The 20,869-nt window shown below is 38.6% G+C and overlaps 1 protein-coding gene across 2 annotated transcripts in view; it reads left to right on the top strand.

Annotated features, from left to right (window-relative positions):
- The window catches only part of PHEX (phosphate regulating endopeptidase X-linked), a 98,936-nt gene that overhangs the window by 6,447 nt on the left and 71,620 nt on the right, over nucleotides 1-20,869 (top strand). Inside the window, exons 4-7 of one of the 2 annotated variants that reach the window (XM_005516691.3) lie at nucleotides 15,189-15,275; nucleotides 16,319-16,545; nucleotides 19,725-19,793; nucleotides 20,359-20,475. In XM_005516691.3, the coding sequence (XP_005516748.1) occupies nucleotides 15,189-15,275; nucleotides 16,319-16,545; nucleotides 19,725-19,793; nucleotides 20,359-20,475 (500 nt within the window). The remainder of the gene's footprint in view (nucleotides 1-15,188; nucleotides 15,276-16,318; nucleotides 16,546-19,724; nucleotides 19,794-20,358; nucleotides 20,476-20,869) is intronic. The other variant, XM_014259187.2, reaches the window with a different exon arrangement.

The raw sequence follows: 20,869 nt of genomic DNA, 5'->3' as shown, positions 1-20,869 counted from the left end.
ATCATCAGTGAAACAAAAGTTGCTTAAGAATGTGTTTCTGGAGGGAAAAATAGCCCCAGGGTGGAAACGTGTAGGAAGAAAGGTATTTTAATCTGCATGTTACTTGTCTTTGGGCTATATTCTGCAGCGTGGCTCGCCAGGAAGCCCTGCAGACCAGCTGGGGAGAAAGGGTGATGATTACTGTTAGGTAGGAAAAACTTGCCAGATTCTTACAGTCTTGGCTAGAGGTGAGTCATTCAAAAAGAGGGAGACATGAAAGATTTAATACTGTTGGTGGTTGTTGAGCTTTTCCCATCTTCCATACATAATTGACATATTAATTGATTTAAGAGCCTGCTTGAGCTCACCACAGAACAGAAGTCAGCTTTAGGATTTAATGCTTAAATACAGCACTTATTTTTCTTTGGTTTTTGTGTAGGCACCAAAGCCCTTCTCCAATTGCTTTCTTCAGTCTTATTGTATTCCATTTTCACATCATTAAGTATTTTAAAAGCTGCATTTGGGCTCAGAATATGAGTTTTCATTTTCAGCATAGTATATGATCTCAAGACTTCTGCTTAAAGTCTGCTGAAGATGTCACATGGAAAGGAAAAAAATACTGCCAGAGCCTGTTTTAAGTTAAGTTATGCTTTGCATTCTAATTGTTCTGCTGCTAGAATTGGGCCGTATTAGATAACTGCACATCCTGCATGAACCATAGCCACAAAGAGGCCAGTCTTAATTGAATACAGAGTAGCAAGCTGTCACTGTCATCCTTAATTTCCTCTTTTTATGGGTCCTAATCAAGGACATCATAAGCCAGATTTTTATTTGGTTTTCTTTCTGCAGTCCCTTTAGAAGTTGCCAATACATAGCTAGAAAAAATGCAAGACTAAGAAAGAAACATCCAAGTGGGAAGTATTTCCTTAATGGAGAGACCATATCAGATAAAGGGAGTTTATACAAAATTATTTAATAGGAGGCCCTTGGCACAGGCAGAGACAAAGATGTGAAATGCTGTTTGGTGTACAGGAATGTTTTTAATATAACATTTGCCATCTCCTCCTTAACTTTTTACTTCATGAACTTTACAAAATATATTCTTTATAAATAAAATAAAAGGAAAATGGAAAGTGTTGGTAGCCGAAATAACAAGCATAACTTCAGCCTCTAGGTATATTTGTGTTTTCTCTTCAGTTATTTCAATCTATTAGCTCAACACTGACTTATTAATTTGTGTATGACCACAACCTTGCAAGCAGAAGTTTTAGCAAGAGGAAGAACTCCTGCCTAGAGAAACAGTTATAGGGCTGAATAGACCTTGGAAGCAAATTTAATCTCCCCTTTCTCAAGAACACTTAGTGGAACTTTGTACCACATGGTAAATATCCCATGTTTGACATTCAGTAGATTAAAAAAGCCTCAGTCTTTAAAGACCTGGTTATTATGCAAGTTCTATGCTCTGAAATACTTACCATATAAAGGAAAACTATTAATCTTAACATGATAACATGGCTTGGCCAGAAAGACACATTCTTCATGTTTGATTTTCTTTGATGGTATGATACAGAAACATTTTTTCAGGCTACATATTAAAAAAATATGCTACTTAAAATAAACTATTTGGACATCTGATCTGTTTTCTGGTCCCCAAATATTCCTGAGCCTGCTCCTGCTCCGGAGAAAGGGATTTTGAGCAAAGACCTGTTACACAGGTTGTGCAAGTGTATCTTCAGTATTCTGGAAGCTTAATTTTTTTTGTTCAGGAGCAATTGCTACAGAAGATGATCTTCCAGTAGATAATGGGTAGTAAGTGTAAGAATTAATTTGGTTTTACCAAAAAAACAGTAGTTGTAGCTGTGTAATGTAATGTACTGAGCCCTGCATTAGGTGTTAGTGGGCTTGAGAACAAGCTTTGAGAACAAAGCATTTTTTTCTATTTCTTTTGGGTTTGGTGTTTTGGTTTGTTTGCAGTTTCTTTATTTGGTGGGTTTGGGGTTTTTTTTGTTTAGTTTGTTTCTTCGTTTCTTTTTGTGTGTGCATGTGTTTTGTTTGGGTTTTGTTTCGTTTTCTTTTTTTGTGTTTTTTTTCATGTGTGTGTCTTTTGGGGGGTTTTGGAGCTTTTTTGAGGCTCACAAGAGCAAACAACTTTGCAGCTGTCAGCTTCAAAAAAGGGGAGAATATTTTCTGTATTGATGACTGTTTTAGGTGCCTTAATAGGGGATTCCAAAGAGAGGAAATGGTAGTAGGTCAATGGAAAATAGCTGAGAACTACTGGGTGGTAGATTTTTTTGTCTGCATATCTCTGGTTGATTAAAGGATCAGGATTAGAAACATTAATTTTGGGGTTCTTCTAGATCTGCAAAATGTGATAGTTAAAAATACTTTTTTTTTTAAGATTTGTGTTTATAATGGAGTAGGAATATATATATATAATCCTCCCATATGTTTCTCTAGCTGCCTTAAGATGCATTCAAGCTAAAATCATATCATCATTTCCCCTTTAGTTTCTTTTCCATACGTTGTTTGAGGGTCACTTGGGTTTATATTTCTGCTCTCAGAGGAATCCACAAACCACATGTGTAACTCACTTTGATCTTCTGGCTATACAAAAGAAAGTTCTAGCCTGGAGAAAGTAGTGGTAGATCTTTCCTTGTATGTGAAATCTTTCAGCAGGATTTCAGGCGTCATGGAGGAATGTAAAGAAGGTAATTGTAGAGAGCCAAAAATATCTCAAAAGCAGAGGCTTGTGGTTTGGGTTATGACCCAAATCTAGGTTAAGGGACATGTAATATTTAGGTTAAAATTTCTTATAGAACTGTTCCTTATAGAACTTTCCTGGAGAGGACTGAGGTACAACTACTTCCCCTTAACCATTCCTGGCTGGACCAGATTGTCCCTGACCTGAAACCAGCCATTCCTTTTCAGCTACACCACAGGCATGTTAAAAAGTACCTCACGTTGGTTAAGAGCAAACACTCCTTGTGCCCCAATAGGCCTCTGATGAGGAACTCCTTGGAGTCTTTCAAAATGGAAAGAATCATTTGGCTGTGGCCTGTGTTGTATGAACAGAAGCAATCTCAAACTGCAACAGCTTCTGCCTTATCTGAGGTCAAGATTGCAGTAACTCAATGAGTTACTAAATGTTTTTCCACTTACCATAATATTTCCTGCAAAGCTATCTGTGCTCTTGATGAATTTTTCCATTTTGTTTTGATGACTTCTGTTAAAGTTTTAGGAGTACTTTTGTCTTGCCACTGAAAAGCAAGTGGCTTTTTGTGAACAGTTCAGAGCTGGAAGTCTGAGACACGTAATTCAGTGCTTATTACCTGTGGTGAATGTTGGTTGTGAACCCAGAAACTTCCTTTCTCTGAAGTATGAAGTACAGTTGTATACAGCTGCCTTATTTTTTTCTTTCTCTGAGTGACCATGCAGGAAGCAATAAATTAAAATAAGAACAACAAAGCAAAACTCCACAAACATTCCTAAATCTCAGCACTGAAAAGGAGCTGATTTAAGTTATGTTGATCATTTGTGAACATGTCTTCCAGACCTTTTAAATTTAATTTATGACTGTGGAAACCAGTTTACAAATTAAGTCTTCATACTGTTCCTGGTCCACTGAGACACCTACTTCAGGCTGATTTACTGTGCTAAGCTTTGTAGTATGGCTGTTTTCTGAATGTCAGTCAGTTAAAAAAAAGGAATTTCCAATGTGGTTAACAGAAAGAAATGGAGGCCCTTTAGAAGGATATGGTGTGTGGGTTTCTGAGGAACATGAGACAGACGGCAAACAAAATATCATGGCAGCATAGGCAACTTTTCCCAAGATAATCTGCAATGATTTCCTTTGGGAAATAAATTCTTTATAAGTAAAACCAGTAGGTAAAAATATCTCTTTGGAAATTTATGCTGTTTGACTATAAGATATCCTTTCAGACTGATCCCAGGAGTTGGTGTTGACCAGTTGTTGTTGCTGTTGAGTGGTCACTGTCCTGCACAGAGGATCCTGTGCCACACAACTCTTTTAGGGCTGAGTTTTTTCTGCTGCCATTCAACTGGTGCTCAGCTGAGACCACTGGGATAATTTGGATGTGTCCCATGAAATCTGAATGCAGCTGCTGACACTCATCCCCAGGTTTCCATATTAGCTGACCTGTCTTTTGTGATTTGTTTCCATCAAAGTTATTTGAGTTTTTTTGAGAGCTGTCCCAAGTATGAGGCAGAATACCAGCAGAAATTAAAGTAAAAGAGGATATTTATGGTTTTGCCTCCAATATATTGCTGGGTAGCTGCTCTTGAATAACAAGAAAGCAGAAAAAAGCAATAGAACTTTATGCTTTGCTTGGTCTTTTCTGCAATAAAAGGATCTCTTTTCCATGGTACAGACACTGCAGTGGTCCAGATCTTTCCTGTGGCTTATTTAAGGCTTATAAGTGTCTCATTTGTCTGAATGTAAGAAAAAACGTAGGTGGCACAAGTCAGGTAAATCTCTCCAGGCAAGAAGTTAGTAGCTTTTTGGTAGAATGGAATACCTAAATCAAAAGTGGAGAAGCCAGGACTTTTTCCAGGCTTTGTGGCTGCTCAGAATGAAAACTGTGTTTATAATGGGTGATTTTGGAAAACCATGAGTACAGAGAAGAGACAATTTTGGTTCCTAAATGAGGTTTAAAGGCAGCACAGTAACTGAGCCACAGGATTCCCACAGCATCTCCCTGCTTTGGAGACTAGAATGGCATCCTCCTCTGAGCCTTCAGCTAGAACCAAACTGGGGCATCCTGCTCTCTCCTCTTCCACATCTGACACGTATTTCCCCTAAATTTGCCTGGGATTTGTATGATATATATATAATTTATACTTGCAGATACTGAATTTCAAAATTTTTAATGGCTGTGTATGGGTGGGTAATTTTACAGAATGAGGACTGATACCTTGGAAGGCAGAGCAATCCATGACATCTGAATCCCCTTTTTGACAAAAAAAAATTTCCACAAGAACATGTTGAAAGTATTATTGCAATGAAGTAAATGTAATGCTGCCATTCAGTATGGAGCTCCACCCATATTGTAACAATTCTGAAATTTACAATCTTCTAGTGTAAATGTGGTTTAAAATCTTTTGCCTAAACTTATAATGACGTGTGTTATCCCCTAAAGTGAAATACTAGGAGGCCAGAGGGGCAGGGCAGGGAAGAGGGCAATCCTACTCAAAAGAATAAAATTTATTATTGAAATTAAATTTATGAACAGAGGCTCTCACCTCCTTATAAACTGATTTTTGGTTTGGTCACAGTTTGTGTACAGTTATTTTGACTTTTGGAGGAACTCACATAATGGGCTTATCTTTTGATATACAAACTCAGAGAATTTGCAAAATGCTGAAACTGTAAACAAACAACTTTTCCGTTTCGGAAATGTGCTGTGTATTAGGGCACTGAACAGCACTAGAAAGCATTTATGTAAGCACAGCTGTGTGAATGCTATTTCCGTGAGAACTTCCATATTGCTAAAATGGATATTCAAGGAAAGAATTGAGGCATTTTTTTTCAAGGGGTGAGAGGGAACCCTAAAATGTCAGTATATTAGTTGGGTTTATTTGTCTAAATACTTTAATGGAATTGGTATTTGGGAATATTTGTTTGTTTTACTTGGTTTATGTTCCTTGGGAACTAGAACCTACATGAATTCATTAATTACTAGATTTTCATTAAATTCCTGTGGAAATACATATTCATATTAATTACATCCACATGAGTGCAAAATTAATTCATGATTTAAATGTTCCATTGGAATATCAGAAGAATTAATAATAAGGGGCTGTTAATTTCAAGAGTCACTGCTCCATCCATGGTGAGATGAATGCTACCATCAAGAAATTGGCTGTTGGACATTAATTGTATCAAATACAAAAGATAGTTTCCTGAATTGATAACTGGTGTCTTGATCATGATTAATACCCTTAAAAAAACCCAACCAAGCGAAAAAAAACCCACCAAAACAACACCCCAAAACCAAACAACCTCCCCCAACCTCCCAAAAAAAACCAAAACAATGAAAACAGAAGTAAACAAACTGAATTCCACCCCCCCCACCACCAACCAACCACCAACCCATCCGATCCCCTCAGCTCACAAAATAAAACAAGGGGAGGAGGGAGACACAGTTTGTCAAAACAAGGCAGGCCTAAGGCCCATTCTGAGGAATGAATTCCTGGAGCTGCAGAATACACTGGTAGTTTCATTAAAGAAAAATACCCAAACAAGCTAGTTACTGGTTTGAAAATATGGAAAATTTTATATTTAATATCTAAGGCATATCTGAGACTATGTAAGCCAACGCAAGGCCTTCCAAAAATGGCCCAATCCATTGACATCCTGGGTGGTACTTCCTTCCAAAGAAGTGGGAATATACAATACAGGAGGTGTAGGGCAATGGAAAAATAGTCCAGTGCTCTGCATTGTTTCATATTCCTGTGTGAACAAGGGGTTTGCCATTATGAAATTTGCTTTGAGTGATTATTTCAAGAATTCATGTACTCCAGTAAAATGATTCTGCTGATCTGATTATTAACAATGGGGAACTGAGTGAAAAAAGGTAAGAAAGTAGTAGAAGGCTTGTTAATACGGGAATGCAAAAGACATGAAAGTGGAAGTAAAGTATGCTTTGTAAAAATTTAAAAACTGCATTATAAGCACCAGAAAAGTGTATTGATTTGCTATTTTAATTTACTTTAGACACTCAAAGTAAAAAGCTTTAATTAGGCAAGGATAGTTTTAAGCATATGGAGAAAGATTTTTACAAGCTTTTGATGCTAGTTTGTTCTCCCATATACATATTTAGCAAACAGTAGAGAAATCTATAATTAATCAGAAACTCAAAATAGGTATTTATAAAATGCAATTAAATATATTTTGTACTGCATCAGGCTTGGATTGCTTCCATTACTGTACTCTGAAACTGAGAATTGTTTACAGCCACCAATGCACAAAGAAAAGGAAGAAGAGCCTTAATGTCAGTAACAATTTAGCAATTGTTGAATTTATTTATGGTGGTGATAAAAATTTTCATTGATTTTTTTGTTTGTTTATTTGTGGGGGAGTAAAAATTTTATCTTTAGTCTGTGTAGTTTCATATTTTGGACTTCTGGAAACAAATTTTTATTTGAAAACCAATAATTTGCAGTTCACTTCTAATAAAGTGTCTGATGGGGAAGATGACTCTAGACTGTGCATGTCAGACTGTGTATAAGATAGCTGAACTAGCAAGAAACACTGCAGAGCAATTAGCAGAACTAGTAGTTTACAAAAAAGAAATAAATTTAGATTAGCTCATATTTTAGGGAAACCTCAGAAACCAAATATTGCTATCAATTGCTACTAGAGGAAAGAAGTGATTTTGTACACTTAAACTGCCTATCAGGAGATGTTCTCAGCAGAACTTGTGTTTTAAAGGCATAAAGGAATTTAATGAGTCCTTGAAATGATGTATTTGAGTGTCATATGAGAACTGTAAGCAGGCATCTGCACATCCACTGAGATTTGTCTCTGTGGTATTTTCCAGGCAGGCAAGATCTTGCTTTGCTCTTCTTCCAAGGCTTCCAAATACAAAACAATTCTGAAATGGAAGCTGGGCAGCTGCATTCACGTGGGAGTTTGACCTGTGCTATTAACCTGCTAAGAGAGATAAAGTTGTACTGAAACATTAAATGTTGTGTCCTGCAGCAGATGTCCATGTCTTTTTCAAAAGAGTGCTCTGAAGGAACAGATTTAACTCTAAGAATAATCTTAGCTTGATGATACTTGTCGTGTTCCCAAGAAATATGTTCAGCTTGAAATATCAATCAAGTCTGTCACTTCCTTTTAGAACATACACACACACACACACATATATATAAATATATGTATGTATGTATATATACAATATTCTTCACTCTCCCCTTTAGACCCCATTCCAGCTATGAGTCCCTTTTCCAAACTAATGAGAATATGTAACCTGGAATGTTGCAGTCTAATTAAATTCTTATTTTCATGTGTCAAGACAGGAATATTACCATTGGTCAAATGATGTCAGAAGTCTTGTGTATAATTTTATATGCTGTGGCCAGAGTTTTTATTTTAGGGTAGAACATTGTGTCCTTCATAGGCATAATGAAACTTAGCACTGCCAGCTCTCCTTCACTTTGGACTCTGAAAGGGAGGAATTGGAAACCAGATACTCTAAATGAATGTCAGCTGGTCCCAAACCATTCTGAAATGATCACTCTTGGAACGTGTAAGCTCATGTTGCTTCAGACTGTACATTTATCTGGCTGTGATGTCTGTAACAGCAGTGTGGTTTTAAAGTTTTTTGTATGCCCTTTGGCATCCTGGCCAAATCTTTGCTCTGTGAACCATACTGACCTTGACTTCTGAAATCCAGTGTGCTGAGAGTTCAAAGAGAGGGCAATGCTTTCGTGCTACTGTTGGAGTGCTAAACAACCCCGGAGGCACAAGTGCAGTTGCATACTTGGGTTTTAGAGGTGACTTTTCAGGAACTCTTTTGCCATACCTCTTAAGCATGAAGAAAATATGGGAATTAAGTGTTAGATATTCTTAAGGAGGACTAGATTAATCATAATTATCTTATAGTTCAGGGACCTCAGGGAATGACATTCTACACCTGTGTTGTGTATTTGGTTTGATTGCTAAACTCCAACCAAGGTTTGAGAGGATTTTTCTCTACATTTAAGAGGTAATCCTTCACAAAATATCCTTAAAAGAACCTGCTGCTGGCATCAGAGGATCATCTGCAATTTTCCGAATGGTAACTTAGGTTTTGTTTTTTCACAGAGGTAGCACATAATAGTGCTAACTTAGGGAGGAAACCAAGGCTGTCACTGATAGCTGGAGATGGGAACAGCTCTTTTAATTATTCTTCTCATCAGTTAAGAAACTCAGTTCTTGCAGCTGTAGAGCATAGTAAGGGGAGGGTGACTAGCAGAGTCTTTATTGCTCAAGTATTGAAAGAGAAATTCTCTGTCAGTGGGTATTTGTAAATGAACCTGCTGAATGTGTAAGCCCTTGGACTGCTTTCTGAGTCTGATCCCAAAAAAAAATATCATTACAAGCTGCTTTCAATTTAGTACTAACCATCATCTGGGCAATGCCAAGCAACTCCCACTGTCTCTGAAGTTAAAGGGGCTGAGGGGCATTCACTGTCTCCAAAGGATCAAGCTCTTTGAGTGTGTGGATCAAGTTCTGCAAGCTTTATGCTCATAAAGGAGCACTATTCTAATCACTAGGACTCTGACATGAGTTAGATAAGGAGCAATCTGTGGCTCACTTTCTTTATCTGCAACAGTGGATAATGGCTGTGTCTCCTTGGTCTGTCATGTCTAAGAGTGCTTTGATATCTGTATCCTAAATGCATAGAGTGCAATTGCAGGAGTAACCACTAAATTATTTCCTATGACCTTTTTTGTGTCACAGACAATTACATTACCCATGTGATGCAGCTCAGTAGCTTGCACTGGGATAAAACATAATTGGCTTTGGGGCTAAGTTTATCTCCCAAAAAAGCATGAAGTCTTGAAAATAGTAAGGGGCAGAGAAGCCACAATCTCCTCTGGTTGCTGGTTCCAGTGGTTAATCACTGTCACTGCTGAATTTGTTCATCATTGTTCAAGAGTTGGCTTTCTTTGTGCCTTTTCTCAATACACTAAAGACCTCTCTGGCACCAAGTGTTTTCTAAAGGTGTTTTGATGTTGTGATCCCATCACCCTTTCACATCTCTTGTGAGAAAAATGGTGTTCCTTCATTGCATGTATTTTTTGTCCCTCCCTTCTATTTCTCAAACCAGACCCTCCAAAGAAAAAACCCAATTGTCTTGATATTTTTCTGCACTCTGTCCAACTGTCCAAGATTGTTTTTACAATTCAGACAGCCGAAGGGCAGGCTGTGTTCCAGTCTGTCTCACCAGCCTGTGTGCACACTAAGATCATCTCCCCACTTTGATACTTCTCTGGTTTTGCAGTCCAAGACTCCTGTCTGTTCTAGCATTGCCCTGGGAGTTCATGCTGAATTATTTGTCTGCTTCTAGCTTTTCACTCCTCCAGGGTTGCAACTTTCCAGGAAATGAGATGTCCCTTGGGGTTCTTGTAGAATTCTTGTTTTGTTTACAGTCCAAGCATATTCACTGGGGGATGTTTGCACATGGAGTTGTTTTTCTTCAAGATACAAAGCATGATAATATATTTCAGGTCATTGTCAGATATCACTGTGCAAACACTTGAGCTTGCATTTTCCACACAGAGTAAATGTTTGTAAAAGGAAAAGAACAAAAACTAATAGAAAAAATGCTACTGTCTTTACTAACACAATGATTTCTCTACATCTATGTTTGTAAAGTGCAGAGAAAACTTTTATTTTTCTCACTAGAATAGCAAATAAGCCTCATGAATAACACAGTACTTCTCAGGATTTCAACACAGCTACATATATATATAAAACTGTCTGATAGGGTACAGTATATATACAATCTGATCAGGACACTGATAAATTGAATCAATATTTCTAATCTGAATAAATGGCATGCGTGTTTCTTTTCTCTGCAAATCTGGTTTTACAATCCTTTTTCAAGCAGTCCAAGTCAGAAGCAGGAAAGGTATGGGATTTCTTGGCACCAGAAATAAAATATGGTGGTTGAAAGCCAAGGAAAGTTGTGCAAGACAGTGGGCTGGAAAATCAACAAGGGCTGGAAATGGAAAGTAAGATTAAAGGTAATGCTTAACCACAGGACTATCCTTAGCAGCTTTAGAATAGTATGCAGTTAAATAAACACACATGCAAAGCTAACTTTGTAATGTGCCTTGCTCTCACTTTTAACAACAGATGATTGCTATTTACTCGAGGGTAGTGAACCACAGGAAGCTGGCCTTTTTTTAGCCCTCTTGCCCTGAAAAAGAACTGTGTGAGGGCAACTCAATATGAACTCTCTCCCTTCCCTTCCCAGCTCCCCACCCCCAAGCTGTGCCTTTTTCCTTGGCTGTATATCTGAGCATCTCCAGTTCAGACAAGTGAAGATCACTCCTAGCTATGCAGTGTTTTTTTGCTGGTGATCCTGAGTCTTTGTGTTTTATGTGAGAGTCAGGGAGTGCAATGATGCCAACCTGCCTGACCTGGCGTGACAGAAGTTCAAGAACCTTGACTGCAATGGGAACTTCTACACCCTCAGCTACTTGGTACAAGAAAATGAATGATGAAGCCATTTCCAGCCTCAGGAAGTTTAGAATATTGTGTACACCTTCAGCCAGTTTCTGACTGTGCAAGTGGTAGCTGCTTAATGAGATATATTACTATATCACTGTAGAGTGGAATTGCCAATAGGTGGTAACACTTGCCATAACTAAGTTTTATGTGAAGGGAAACATAAATCTTGCATTTAGACATCCTGTGCATATAGAAACATTAACAATGAGGTGCTGAGGTCAGTGATAGAGACCCAAGTATTTTTTTATCCCTAAGAGAATGACTTTGGAAATTATTTAAAAGTGAAGAAAGTGAAAGATATAACTGAAAAAGAGCTGTTTTGCTAAAAAAGCCGTTCAACCGTATACTTGATTTTTGGTTAAGGAAATGGGATCCAAACTGTATATTCAGCTGGCTTAAGCTATGCTGGTTCACTTTGTTTGTCCTGGTGATTTTTGGTTATGATATCCTGCTTTGCAGGCAGGTTAGTGGTATAACTTGGTAGCAGCAATAAATTGTTAAATCTTGGTTGATGTTAATAAAAATTCTGTGCTTTTTCAGATGCCTGTAAATCAGCTTGGAATGTGGTTTCTTTTTAACCTCTGCAGCCAGATTGCTATTCTATGCCTAGTGCTGTATCATTCAATTGAGAGCTGAAAAATGAGCTATTATTTTAATGGTGTCTCTTCAATTTTGTTGGAGTGATGTGCATTTCCTAATCTGATCAAAATTATTTATACTTAACAATTATTCTTTAGAGGTAAAAGCTCAGTGTCCTAAGATGGAAGATTGCTTTAAGGAATTAGAACTTTAGTCTGAAGTAAGAAAACAGCAAGCAAGACAGCTTCAAGAACAAGCTTAGTGTCCTTCTCAGTGCTAAGTGAGCCATTCTAGTCAAAATGTTGGTATCCCTGATCTCCCTAATTAGCTCAGAGTTTAAGGAAACTGTGCTTAAGGAAAGCCTATCAGACTGAACCTCTCAATGGATTTGTATGAATGCACAGAATTCCTTAGTGAGGTGTGAGATCTGGACCTTGGAAAGACAAAGTAAAAAACTAAACAGCTAATCTGTGGTATCTTATCAGATGCAACATTAACTGATCTTTGGTGGTCTTCCTCTTCCTATCCCTTGAAAGACGACATAGGTTTTGCTTACATTTTGCCATCAAAACAGAAAATATTTGAAGCTATTACAGTTTTTCAAAGTGGAAAGACAATTCTCTCAGACAACTATAGTTCAGGTGAATGTTTTCAGAGGGGCTGAATTCGCTCTCTGTGTGTCACTGGCTGGGATTTCCCTTACTGTAGATGAGAGCCTGAAATCCATGTCATGTGTCAGGAGGTGAAGCACTGCTCAGAGAGTGTGGGATGGTCCTGGGGCAGGTTTGTTCAGCTTGCAGAGTCCTGGGAGAGCAGACACTGAGCTGCAGCCCTCCCAAAAGCTGCCCTGTAGAGAGCAGCGTGCATCGATCCATGTGAACAGATATACTCTGTAAGGAGTGGGTTTGTCAGGGCCTGCAGCTGTGGCCAGGCTACTCACAGGACCCAATACTGCTAATTTAAAGAGAGCTTGATAGGCCTACATTGATTTCAATCACAGTAGTGACTTCCTTTCCATGAACAAACAATCCCTAGACTGATTGATTACATATATCTTCGATCAGTATCCTGTGCTTCCTGCCTTTCCTTGCTATTCTTGCTTTTTTTCGCTATTCTTCTTTAAGAATTTAAATATGCAGGGACATGTAAAAACCATATGTATTTGTGAGCTAAATAAGAAGCAAATTCCTAAATCTTATATTTGGATTTTATACTAGCTAATGTAGAAATCATGTGGATGTGAGCAGTGATCCAGGTTTAAGCTTCTAAATCTTTCTGAAAACTTGAGGTTAAGGCTGGGAAACCTCCATAGCCTAAAGACCATCCATGGATCACATCCCCTATTTCAGTGTCCACAGGATTCAATCATCTTATTAAGTCTTTCATGTTTGATCACTGGATTTTATGTTATCAGAACCGAGAATTGTCTTCATAAAGGAATTCTGAGCAAGTTTGCAGCATCTACCCCACCTCGCTCTCTGCAGTAGTGAGGTGGGGGTAGATGTCACATTAATTACATAGTTTGATGGGAAAACACCAGGTCTGATTTTAACACCATTAACATCATCTGTAGAATTGACTTTATTGGCTCTTATCATCTGTTTCTCTCTTGAGCTTTAGCCGTTGGATTTTATTAGCCTCAAAATTTCATGGTTGTGCAAATACACAAATTACTGCAATGGCTTTAATGGGAGGGTAGGTTTTCATCCTTAGTTTTATAGAGGATTAATTTATAATTTCTTTTAAAATGCCATTTAAAAAATGTGAACAGGTCTGATTATGCTGCTAAGAATTGTGCACACTGAATGTATATATTGATGATTTGCATTATATCATATTTAATAAACTGGGAAATGATTGAGGATTCTCCAGAAATATTCTTATGGAAAAATCTTACAACTAAAAGGCAATAAGCTCATTAAATCTCTTAAGGTCTAAGCAAAAGAATTGGGAAACGGGGTTTTTTGTTTGTTTGTTTAAGGAGAAAAGGGATTGGAGGGAGTGGCATTTGGTCATCACTATGCTATTCCTTGAGTAATAAACGGTTTGAGGTCTGCATTATGGTCCTCTGAGTGCTCACATGAGCTCAGGTGGGGAATAGCTGAGAGGTGCAGCATGGCTAGTTCATCAGAGTGCTATGGAAATTTTGGGAAATAAGTGCTTTGAAGTCCTACCTCAAGCAGTGAGCTCCTAATACTGAGAGAAGCTGTGCAAACCCAGGCTGTTGTCAGCTGTAGAACTGAGCAGTCACACCCACCTTTGCCTTGAGGAGGCATTGCAGGGTGGACTCTGGCAGCTGCTGGACAGAGCAGGGCTGGAGGGCGAGCAGCTGCCACTGTTTGCAGGAGGTGCTGCTTTTGGATGACAGTACCACCATCTCTTCAGTACTCTGCGTGTCCCCAGCCAGTCCTGGCAGAGGAATAACATTGCATTGACCCCGATCCAGCTCTGTGTGGGAGCTTTTTGGTCTTGCCATGGCTGGTGTTACAGAGTCTCAGTGGTTCATAGCATTCACAGGCCTCTGGGACTCTTGTGTTGCACTTTGTTCCCCCTTTTGTGTGGGCCATGCTTCTCAGCACAGTTGCACTGTGCTGCCTCTGCTCATTTGAGACACAGAGCCCTGTGTGGTACTTTGGTGCAGGGAAGGGAGTCTTGAATTTTTCAAGGCTTTTTAGCTCTGGCTGAGCACACAACAGGAGGGACTTAATACCAGCAAAGCCACTCCTTCCAGTGGTCCCAGTAACAATAAGGCAAGGTTGTGCAGGACCTGATTGGGTCCTGAAAAACCAGATGAGGTCCGGCAGAGTCTGCCAGCCCTGTTCCTGTGCTGTGCTCCAGAGTTACCTGCTTCTCTCGGCCGTGGAAGTGCTTATGCTGTGCAATACCTGAGCTGACAGATCTCTCTGAAGCTCAGCTGCCTCTACATTTAGCCTCAGTACTTTGTAGCTGCAGCTGCATGGTGGCTGATTTACAGCAGGCTCCTGGGATCCTGTAACCTCCGTTAGGTCCTGATTTCATAATGTACCAGCACCAGAAGCTGAGCCACTTGAAAAAATTCCTGACTCCCTGCTCTGTGTGTTGGTTCCCACCCTCACCCCACGACTGCCTGTCACCTCAGTTTGCTGAGGGTAGCTGGTTGTGAGGATGAGTAACAAGCTGCATCTGTTGTTTGGCTTTATATCAGTTCTCTTTAAAATAAAAAAATTAAAAATCCTTCTCAGTTGGGGATTGAAAAAGGTGCAATTATGTCTGTGCTACTGCTTAAGAAAGTACACATGGAGCCTCATACTTAATTAAACAAATGCTATGATTATACCAAATGCTGAAACAGGCAAACAGTGTCTACATTTCCAAAGTATTGAAAAAAATTATATGTTTTTTTCAGCACTGCTAGAGAAACCCATCAGCAAAAGACGAGACAGTGAAGCTGTACAGAAGGCTAAGATCCTTTATGCATCCTGCATGAATGAGAGTAAGTGGGTTTATTTGAAGAGGCCATAGATGCATTCCCTGCATTTATAAAGGCAGGCTTTTTATCTCTCTGCAGAGCTCTGTGAAGCTCTGTGCAGATGCATGGATTTTGCTGATATGGATTCAACTGAATGCAGAGGGTCTTTTACACATCTGAAGCTGGCTTTTGAGACCGAGATACACCCAGGCACAAGAAGTCAGTTTTAGAGAAACCTTTACTTGTCAGAACTGTGAAGAGATATTTATCTGTGTGAAAGGATGTTAAACTGTGCTCCAGGGTTGTTGGGTTAGTGCTTGGGGTTAGTAAATCAGAGGAACCCTCTGATGAAATTCTCATACTGATATTTTCAAGAACCTGTTGCTCATTATGTTCTACATTTCTCTGAATCTGTTTAATCGAAACACTTCCCCAGGGCTGGGTATAGACAGCCCTGGACTCTTTAGCTTTGGTATCTGCATGTCAAGCAAGTTAGCCACATTTGCAGAGTGCCTTTCCTCAGCTTGTAAATGCTGCTGTAAGGTAATGTACAGTAATTCAGCACACGTCACTATCTTAGGTAGATACAGAAGTGAAAGAAGGCTTGGAAGTCCCCTTTTTCCTTCTGACATTTTCAGGATTCATTTCCTGCAGTTTTCTTCCAGCATGGCCCGTCTGAGTGCCAGCAAGTGAGAGAGCCTGCTCTACAGCCTTGGTGGCCCAGATGCTGTCCAGCTAGTTTTGATTATGAGCAATAACCCCCCTCCCCAAAAACGGTGATGTTTCTATGCTAGTTCCTGCAAGGAGTGTTTTTGTTTTTTTTAAATTTACCTCCAATATTTGCCTTTTTTGAAAGGCACTGACTTGCCTCTCTTATTCTTTATACAGACAAACAGGGTTGGACTTCTAGGCTGCTGTGCTCACAGGCAGAGCAGAGGCTTTGAGTTTCAGCTATTGTGATTGCCTTGCCTGGAAGTCAATCGATGCCAATAAATCTTTGTCTTGTGTGGCTGCAGCTGGACTTGAATTGTCTGGAATGTAATTGTTGTCACACTTTGACATTTCAGATAAAATTGAAAAAGCCGATGTGAAACCACTGTTAAGTATACTGAAACATTCACCTTTCCGCTGGCCTGTGCTGGAATCCAATATTGGACCTGAAGGACTGTGGTCAGAAAGGAGGTTCAGCTTAGTCCAAGCCTTGGCAACTCTTCGTGGCCAATACAGCAGCTCTGTCTTCATCCGTTTGTACGTGGCTGCTGATGACAAAATCTCCAATCGCTACATCCTGAAGGTACAGTACAGCATTTCTAATAGGGTACTTTGCATGGTCTTTTATGGTCTCTTTTTAAAAAATACATTTACATACCAAATGTTTACATTTGATTTTTGTTATTATCTACTGGCTTACAGATGTATGTAGGTGTCAGTTTATGGGAATGTAGAAGCCACTAGCAAACACATGCTATTGAAAAATATTTCTGTACAGGTTTTCTTCTTTCAAATGGAAAAAAAAAACCCCATAAAAATGTCCCAGTAGACCAATAGCCAGGGTCTACGTGCATGAGAATAGGAAGTCAATATCTAATTCTGTGTGCTGCTTATGACTCATCAGTTGCATGAAGAATGCTTTTTTTGTCTGTGAGGATGAAAAATGGGACATAAGTAGCAGATATTTTGAACTTGACCTGTTTTTCTTGAGATGGAAACACTTAATCTGGTGCTTATACAGCACCTCACAGCACAGATTTATCTCTTGTGCTTTTAAACATGAAATAAGAGAATTCACCTTTTTCCTGAAATGCTATTGCTTTTAGACCAAAACATTACCAATTTGTTAACAGTGCATGGCATTACACAACAGTTTAATAAGAAAAAGACTCAAGAAATGTTGCCTCCCTTTAGTCTGACAAAACTCCAGATATAATTGTATAACTGTGGCAAGACTGAGTGCCTGGGCCAAATGCATTGTTGTTTAAGAACTTCAGATGAGTATCCAGAGCAGACCCTCCCTCCATGGCTACAAGAAAATAATCCATGAAGGCAAGAGAGAAGGAAAAAATGAGAATGTTATGATGGCATTCATCACAGCAAAACAGGACCTATGATCCTTATTTTGCTAATGTCTTGTCTGTATGTAGGAATGTAGCCAAGAATACACTGTATTTAGGGACTGTAGTGGTACTGGAGTGGATGTCAGTTCTCCGTATGTCTTTTGACTGAGGTATTTAACTGTCATAAAGTCGAAGAGTAACTTTTCCCCATCTCTAGGACATTTTCCTGGATAATCAACAGCAGATCATCAGTTTGCTGTATTAAAGATGTCATTCTGCTGTGATGCTGTTGAGATCCTGTCAATTTTCTTCAGCTGGAGACTCAAAAGAACTGAAGCAGTAGAATCAGGGAGATGTTTATTTGGGCATCTCCTGTCATAATATTTCAGTTCAAGTCACCTGTCAGCAAATGGCTGGGCATCCTCACTGCTGGTCCCTTGGAAATTATTTATAACCAGCAGTACCTTCATTCATTATGCTTAGGGGTGCCTAGGAATTAAATATCTAACTGAAGCTCCACATGCTGTGAATAACATATTATTCTGTAGAGTATTCTGATGTTAATTTGATTTGGACCTTGATCTGCAGAATGCATCAGCTAGTGCTCTACTTTGTCCATGTTCTAACAAATTCTCTTGGGTGTAGATATACCACAGATTATTTCAATCTACTTGTGAAAATGGGTTTATTGCAAAATTCTCTTTGTTCAGCATTGCAAAATCATCAATGGATCCTGAAAGAAGTGGAAACTCCAAATAAAACTTTGTTCAGCATTCAGCATTATCTTTTTTTTTTTCCCCCATGAGTGCTGAAGCAGTTGGTTAACATTTTTTTGTTTATTTCTCATATTTGTGCTCTCTTGATTTAACGTGCTGTCAAATCTAATTCTTAAGACTCAAGGAATTTGAATGAGCATTTAATGTAACAGTCACATAATTGAAATTCCCCAAATGATCTGAAGTTAACTATTGCAAAGACACGTGTATAAAAAACATAAGAGTATATTCTTTTTGCATCATTGTGCTGAGCAAAGAAAGTGACGATGTTTTTCAAAGAATGAGAGTTGCGCTGAGCTTTACAATTACTCCTTTTTGAAGATGGTTTGTTTTATTCGTTTATGGTATATTTTAAAGGTTGTGACTATCAGCTAATAGAGGAAAAGTTTACATTTATTTATTCACTTTAACTATTATTATTGACTATTATTATTAATTATTTATTCACTTTAAAACTTAAAAGTTTTATTTATTTGTTACATGTAGAAAATGTGAAATATAGATCACTTAACCTAAAGTATTTAGATAAAAAGGACTTATATGAATTCTATGAGTAAATACAATCTATTGTCATTAGACTTATTTTTAAAAGCAATTGTAGCATCAAACCAAAAATGTTTAAAACATAAAGCAGTTGTTTCTTCTCCAATCAGTAGCTTATTCAAAGTTTGGAAGCTGTTTGATTGAAGTTTTCAGCTTTGGCTTCCATACCGTAACCTAACTTGATCACATTGAAAAATTCTGGGAAATCTCAGTTCCCAGTAATAATTATAAAATATATGCTACATAGTGAGTTTTTCCTCATTAAGAATTTGAAATAATATGCAAATGTTCCTATGTAGATGTTTCACTCAATATACTTAAATGCATATCTCAAACATTCAGGCCTGATTCCAATGTTAGGATGAATGTAGACCAGAAAACCTCATCCATGTTTAGATTGAAAAGATAAGTGAAGGTCAAAGATCTATATGGCTTTAACTAAAGTATTGAGTACAGAGCAATATCCTGTGCATGCAATCCTGGCTGGTAGTCACTTCAGTTTCAATTCATCTTTCAAAAGACTGAGTACAGCACCCAGTGCTGTCTAGGGTGAAGCTCAAAAGTGTAACCTCAGTTTCAGTCAAAAAAAAACCTAGTGATGCTTCCCAGACAGACAGACAGGCATGCTCCACACCTCAGGGGCATTTGGTGCAAACACTGGACTGTTGTGGGCTCAAGCTGACTTTTGTACCCCTGAAATAAATAGGCATAGGATGGATGAAAGTTCATCAGCAACCAATGATTTGATCCTGTAGACACAGTCCTTTTGCATTTCCTACTCACTGTTGTAAGCTGTTTTAAACACGTAAATCACACCTGTGACTCTTTTCTCTAGATGGCTTAGCTATTGCAGGGGTCATCTGAGGCTCCCCAGGTCACAGTAATGAGATTTAGTTAATACCTGTCAGCACAGCATAACATTTTCCTGTTGTTTTTGAAATCCTGTTGAACTCAGACTGGTGCAGTATTTTATAGTAGATATTTGCACACAACTACCGTAATTGTCAGAAAAATATGAACCCTTCCAAAGCTGTGTATCAGTTTATCTTTGAATCTGATGAATTTAGCTGTTAAATGCTACTTTTTGTTGTTTTTAACAGCTTGATCAAGCAAGCCTCTCTCTGGCATCTCGAGAGGATTACCTAGAAAATACCACAGAAGCCAAATCTGTAAGTATTGTCAGCTGGAAAATAGAGCCACCATTTCCCTCCTCATCTTTTTTCATTGCTGGTTTTGCTTTGTTAAGCTCCAAACTGAGAAAGGGTTGTGCTTTTTTTGGATTTGGTTTTTTCAGGGTATCTAGCAGAAAACACCACTTCTATCAAAACATTCTTGCAAAATTTCTTAAATGAAGCTTGCGCTTGTATACAAGTACTTCTGTCCCATAGTAGTTACTGTCTTAGTTGGCCAAAAATACTGGTGTACATCTTTACACATTGTCTAATCCATTTGTAAGAGCTGAAAGTTGTCAGTCTAATCCAGAACTGTCATTTGCATTTCCTGAGATTTGTACTCCCTGAACCACGGCAGTTATCTCTTTCATGCATGGTAGTTTTACAGTGGTTTTTCTCCTTTTTAATTTGCTTGGCATTCAAGGTAAGGAAAGCACAACCTTGGTTCCTAAAGCATGAAAGTTTTATACTCCTTCCTATAGCTGGGCATTTCAGGTCTACTGCTACAATTCTACTCAAGAGCAAATCCTGTTGTCATTTCAGTCTTTCTCTTTCTTTGCAGTACCGAGATGCCTTTTTGCAGTTCATGGTTGATACAGCAGTGCTTCTGGGTGCAAACGCCTCCCGAGCCGAATCTGATATGAAATCAGTTCTAAAATTGGAAGTTAAAATAGCAGAGGTTGGTAATTTAATATAATCCTTTCTCAAAGTGAAAAGCCATTATATCAACAGCGTTAACAATAGGGATTTTAGAAGCAGAAGGAAAGGAGCAAATCCTGATGAAGAAAAGAAAAATGATATTTCTCTCTTAGTTAATTGTTAAATTGTAAATTTTATTCTCAGAGAAAAAACATTAGCCAAATGCCCCTGGTGTTTTAAATTGTAATGTCAGCCAGGCTGACCAGAGGCAAACCTGGGGGTGGCATGGCAATGTTTAAATGTGATGGTGTCCTTTGGTTTGCCATCTCAGTGGAGGTGGGGGATGGAGATCCATATGGCAACACAAATACAGGGGTTGTTGATGTGTTAGAAACTGGGGAAGTGCCTGAGGATTGTCCCATAGGAATTAGGGC

The sequence above is a fragment of the Pseudopodoces humilis genome, chromosome 2 (genome assembly GCF_049639895.1).
Source record: "Pseudopodoces humilis isolate 2021_Gansu_Grassland_sample_001 chromosome 2, ASM4963989v1, whole genome shotgun sequence".
Taxonomy (NCBI): domain Eukaryota; kingdom Metazoa; phylum Chordata; class Aves; order Passeriformes; family Paridae; genus Pseudopodoces; species Pseudopodoces humilis.
Note: the sequence above shows the minus strand (reverse complement) of the source record. Positions and strands in the feature narration are given on the sequence as shown.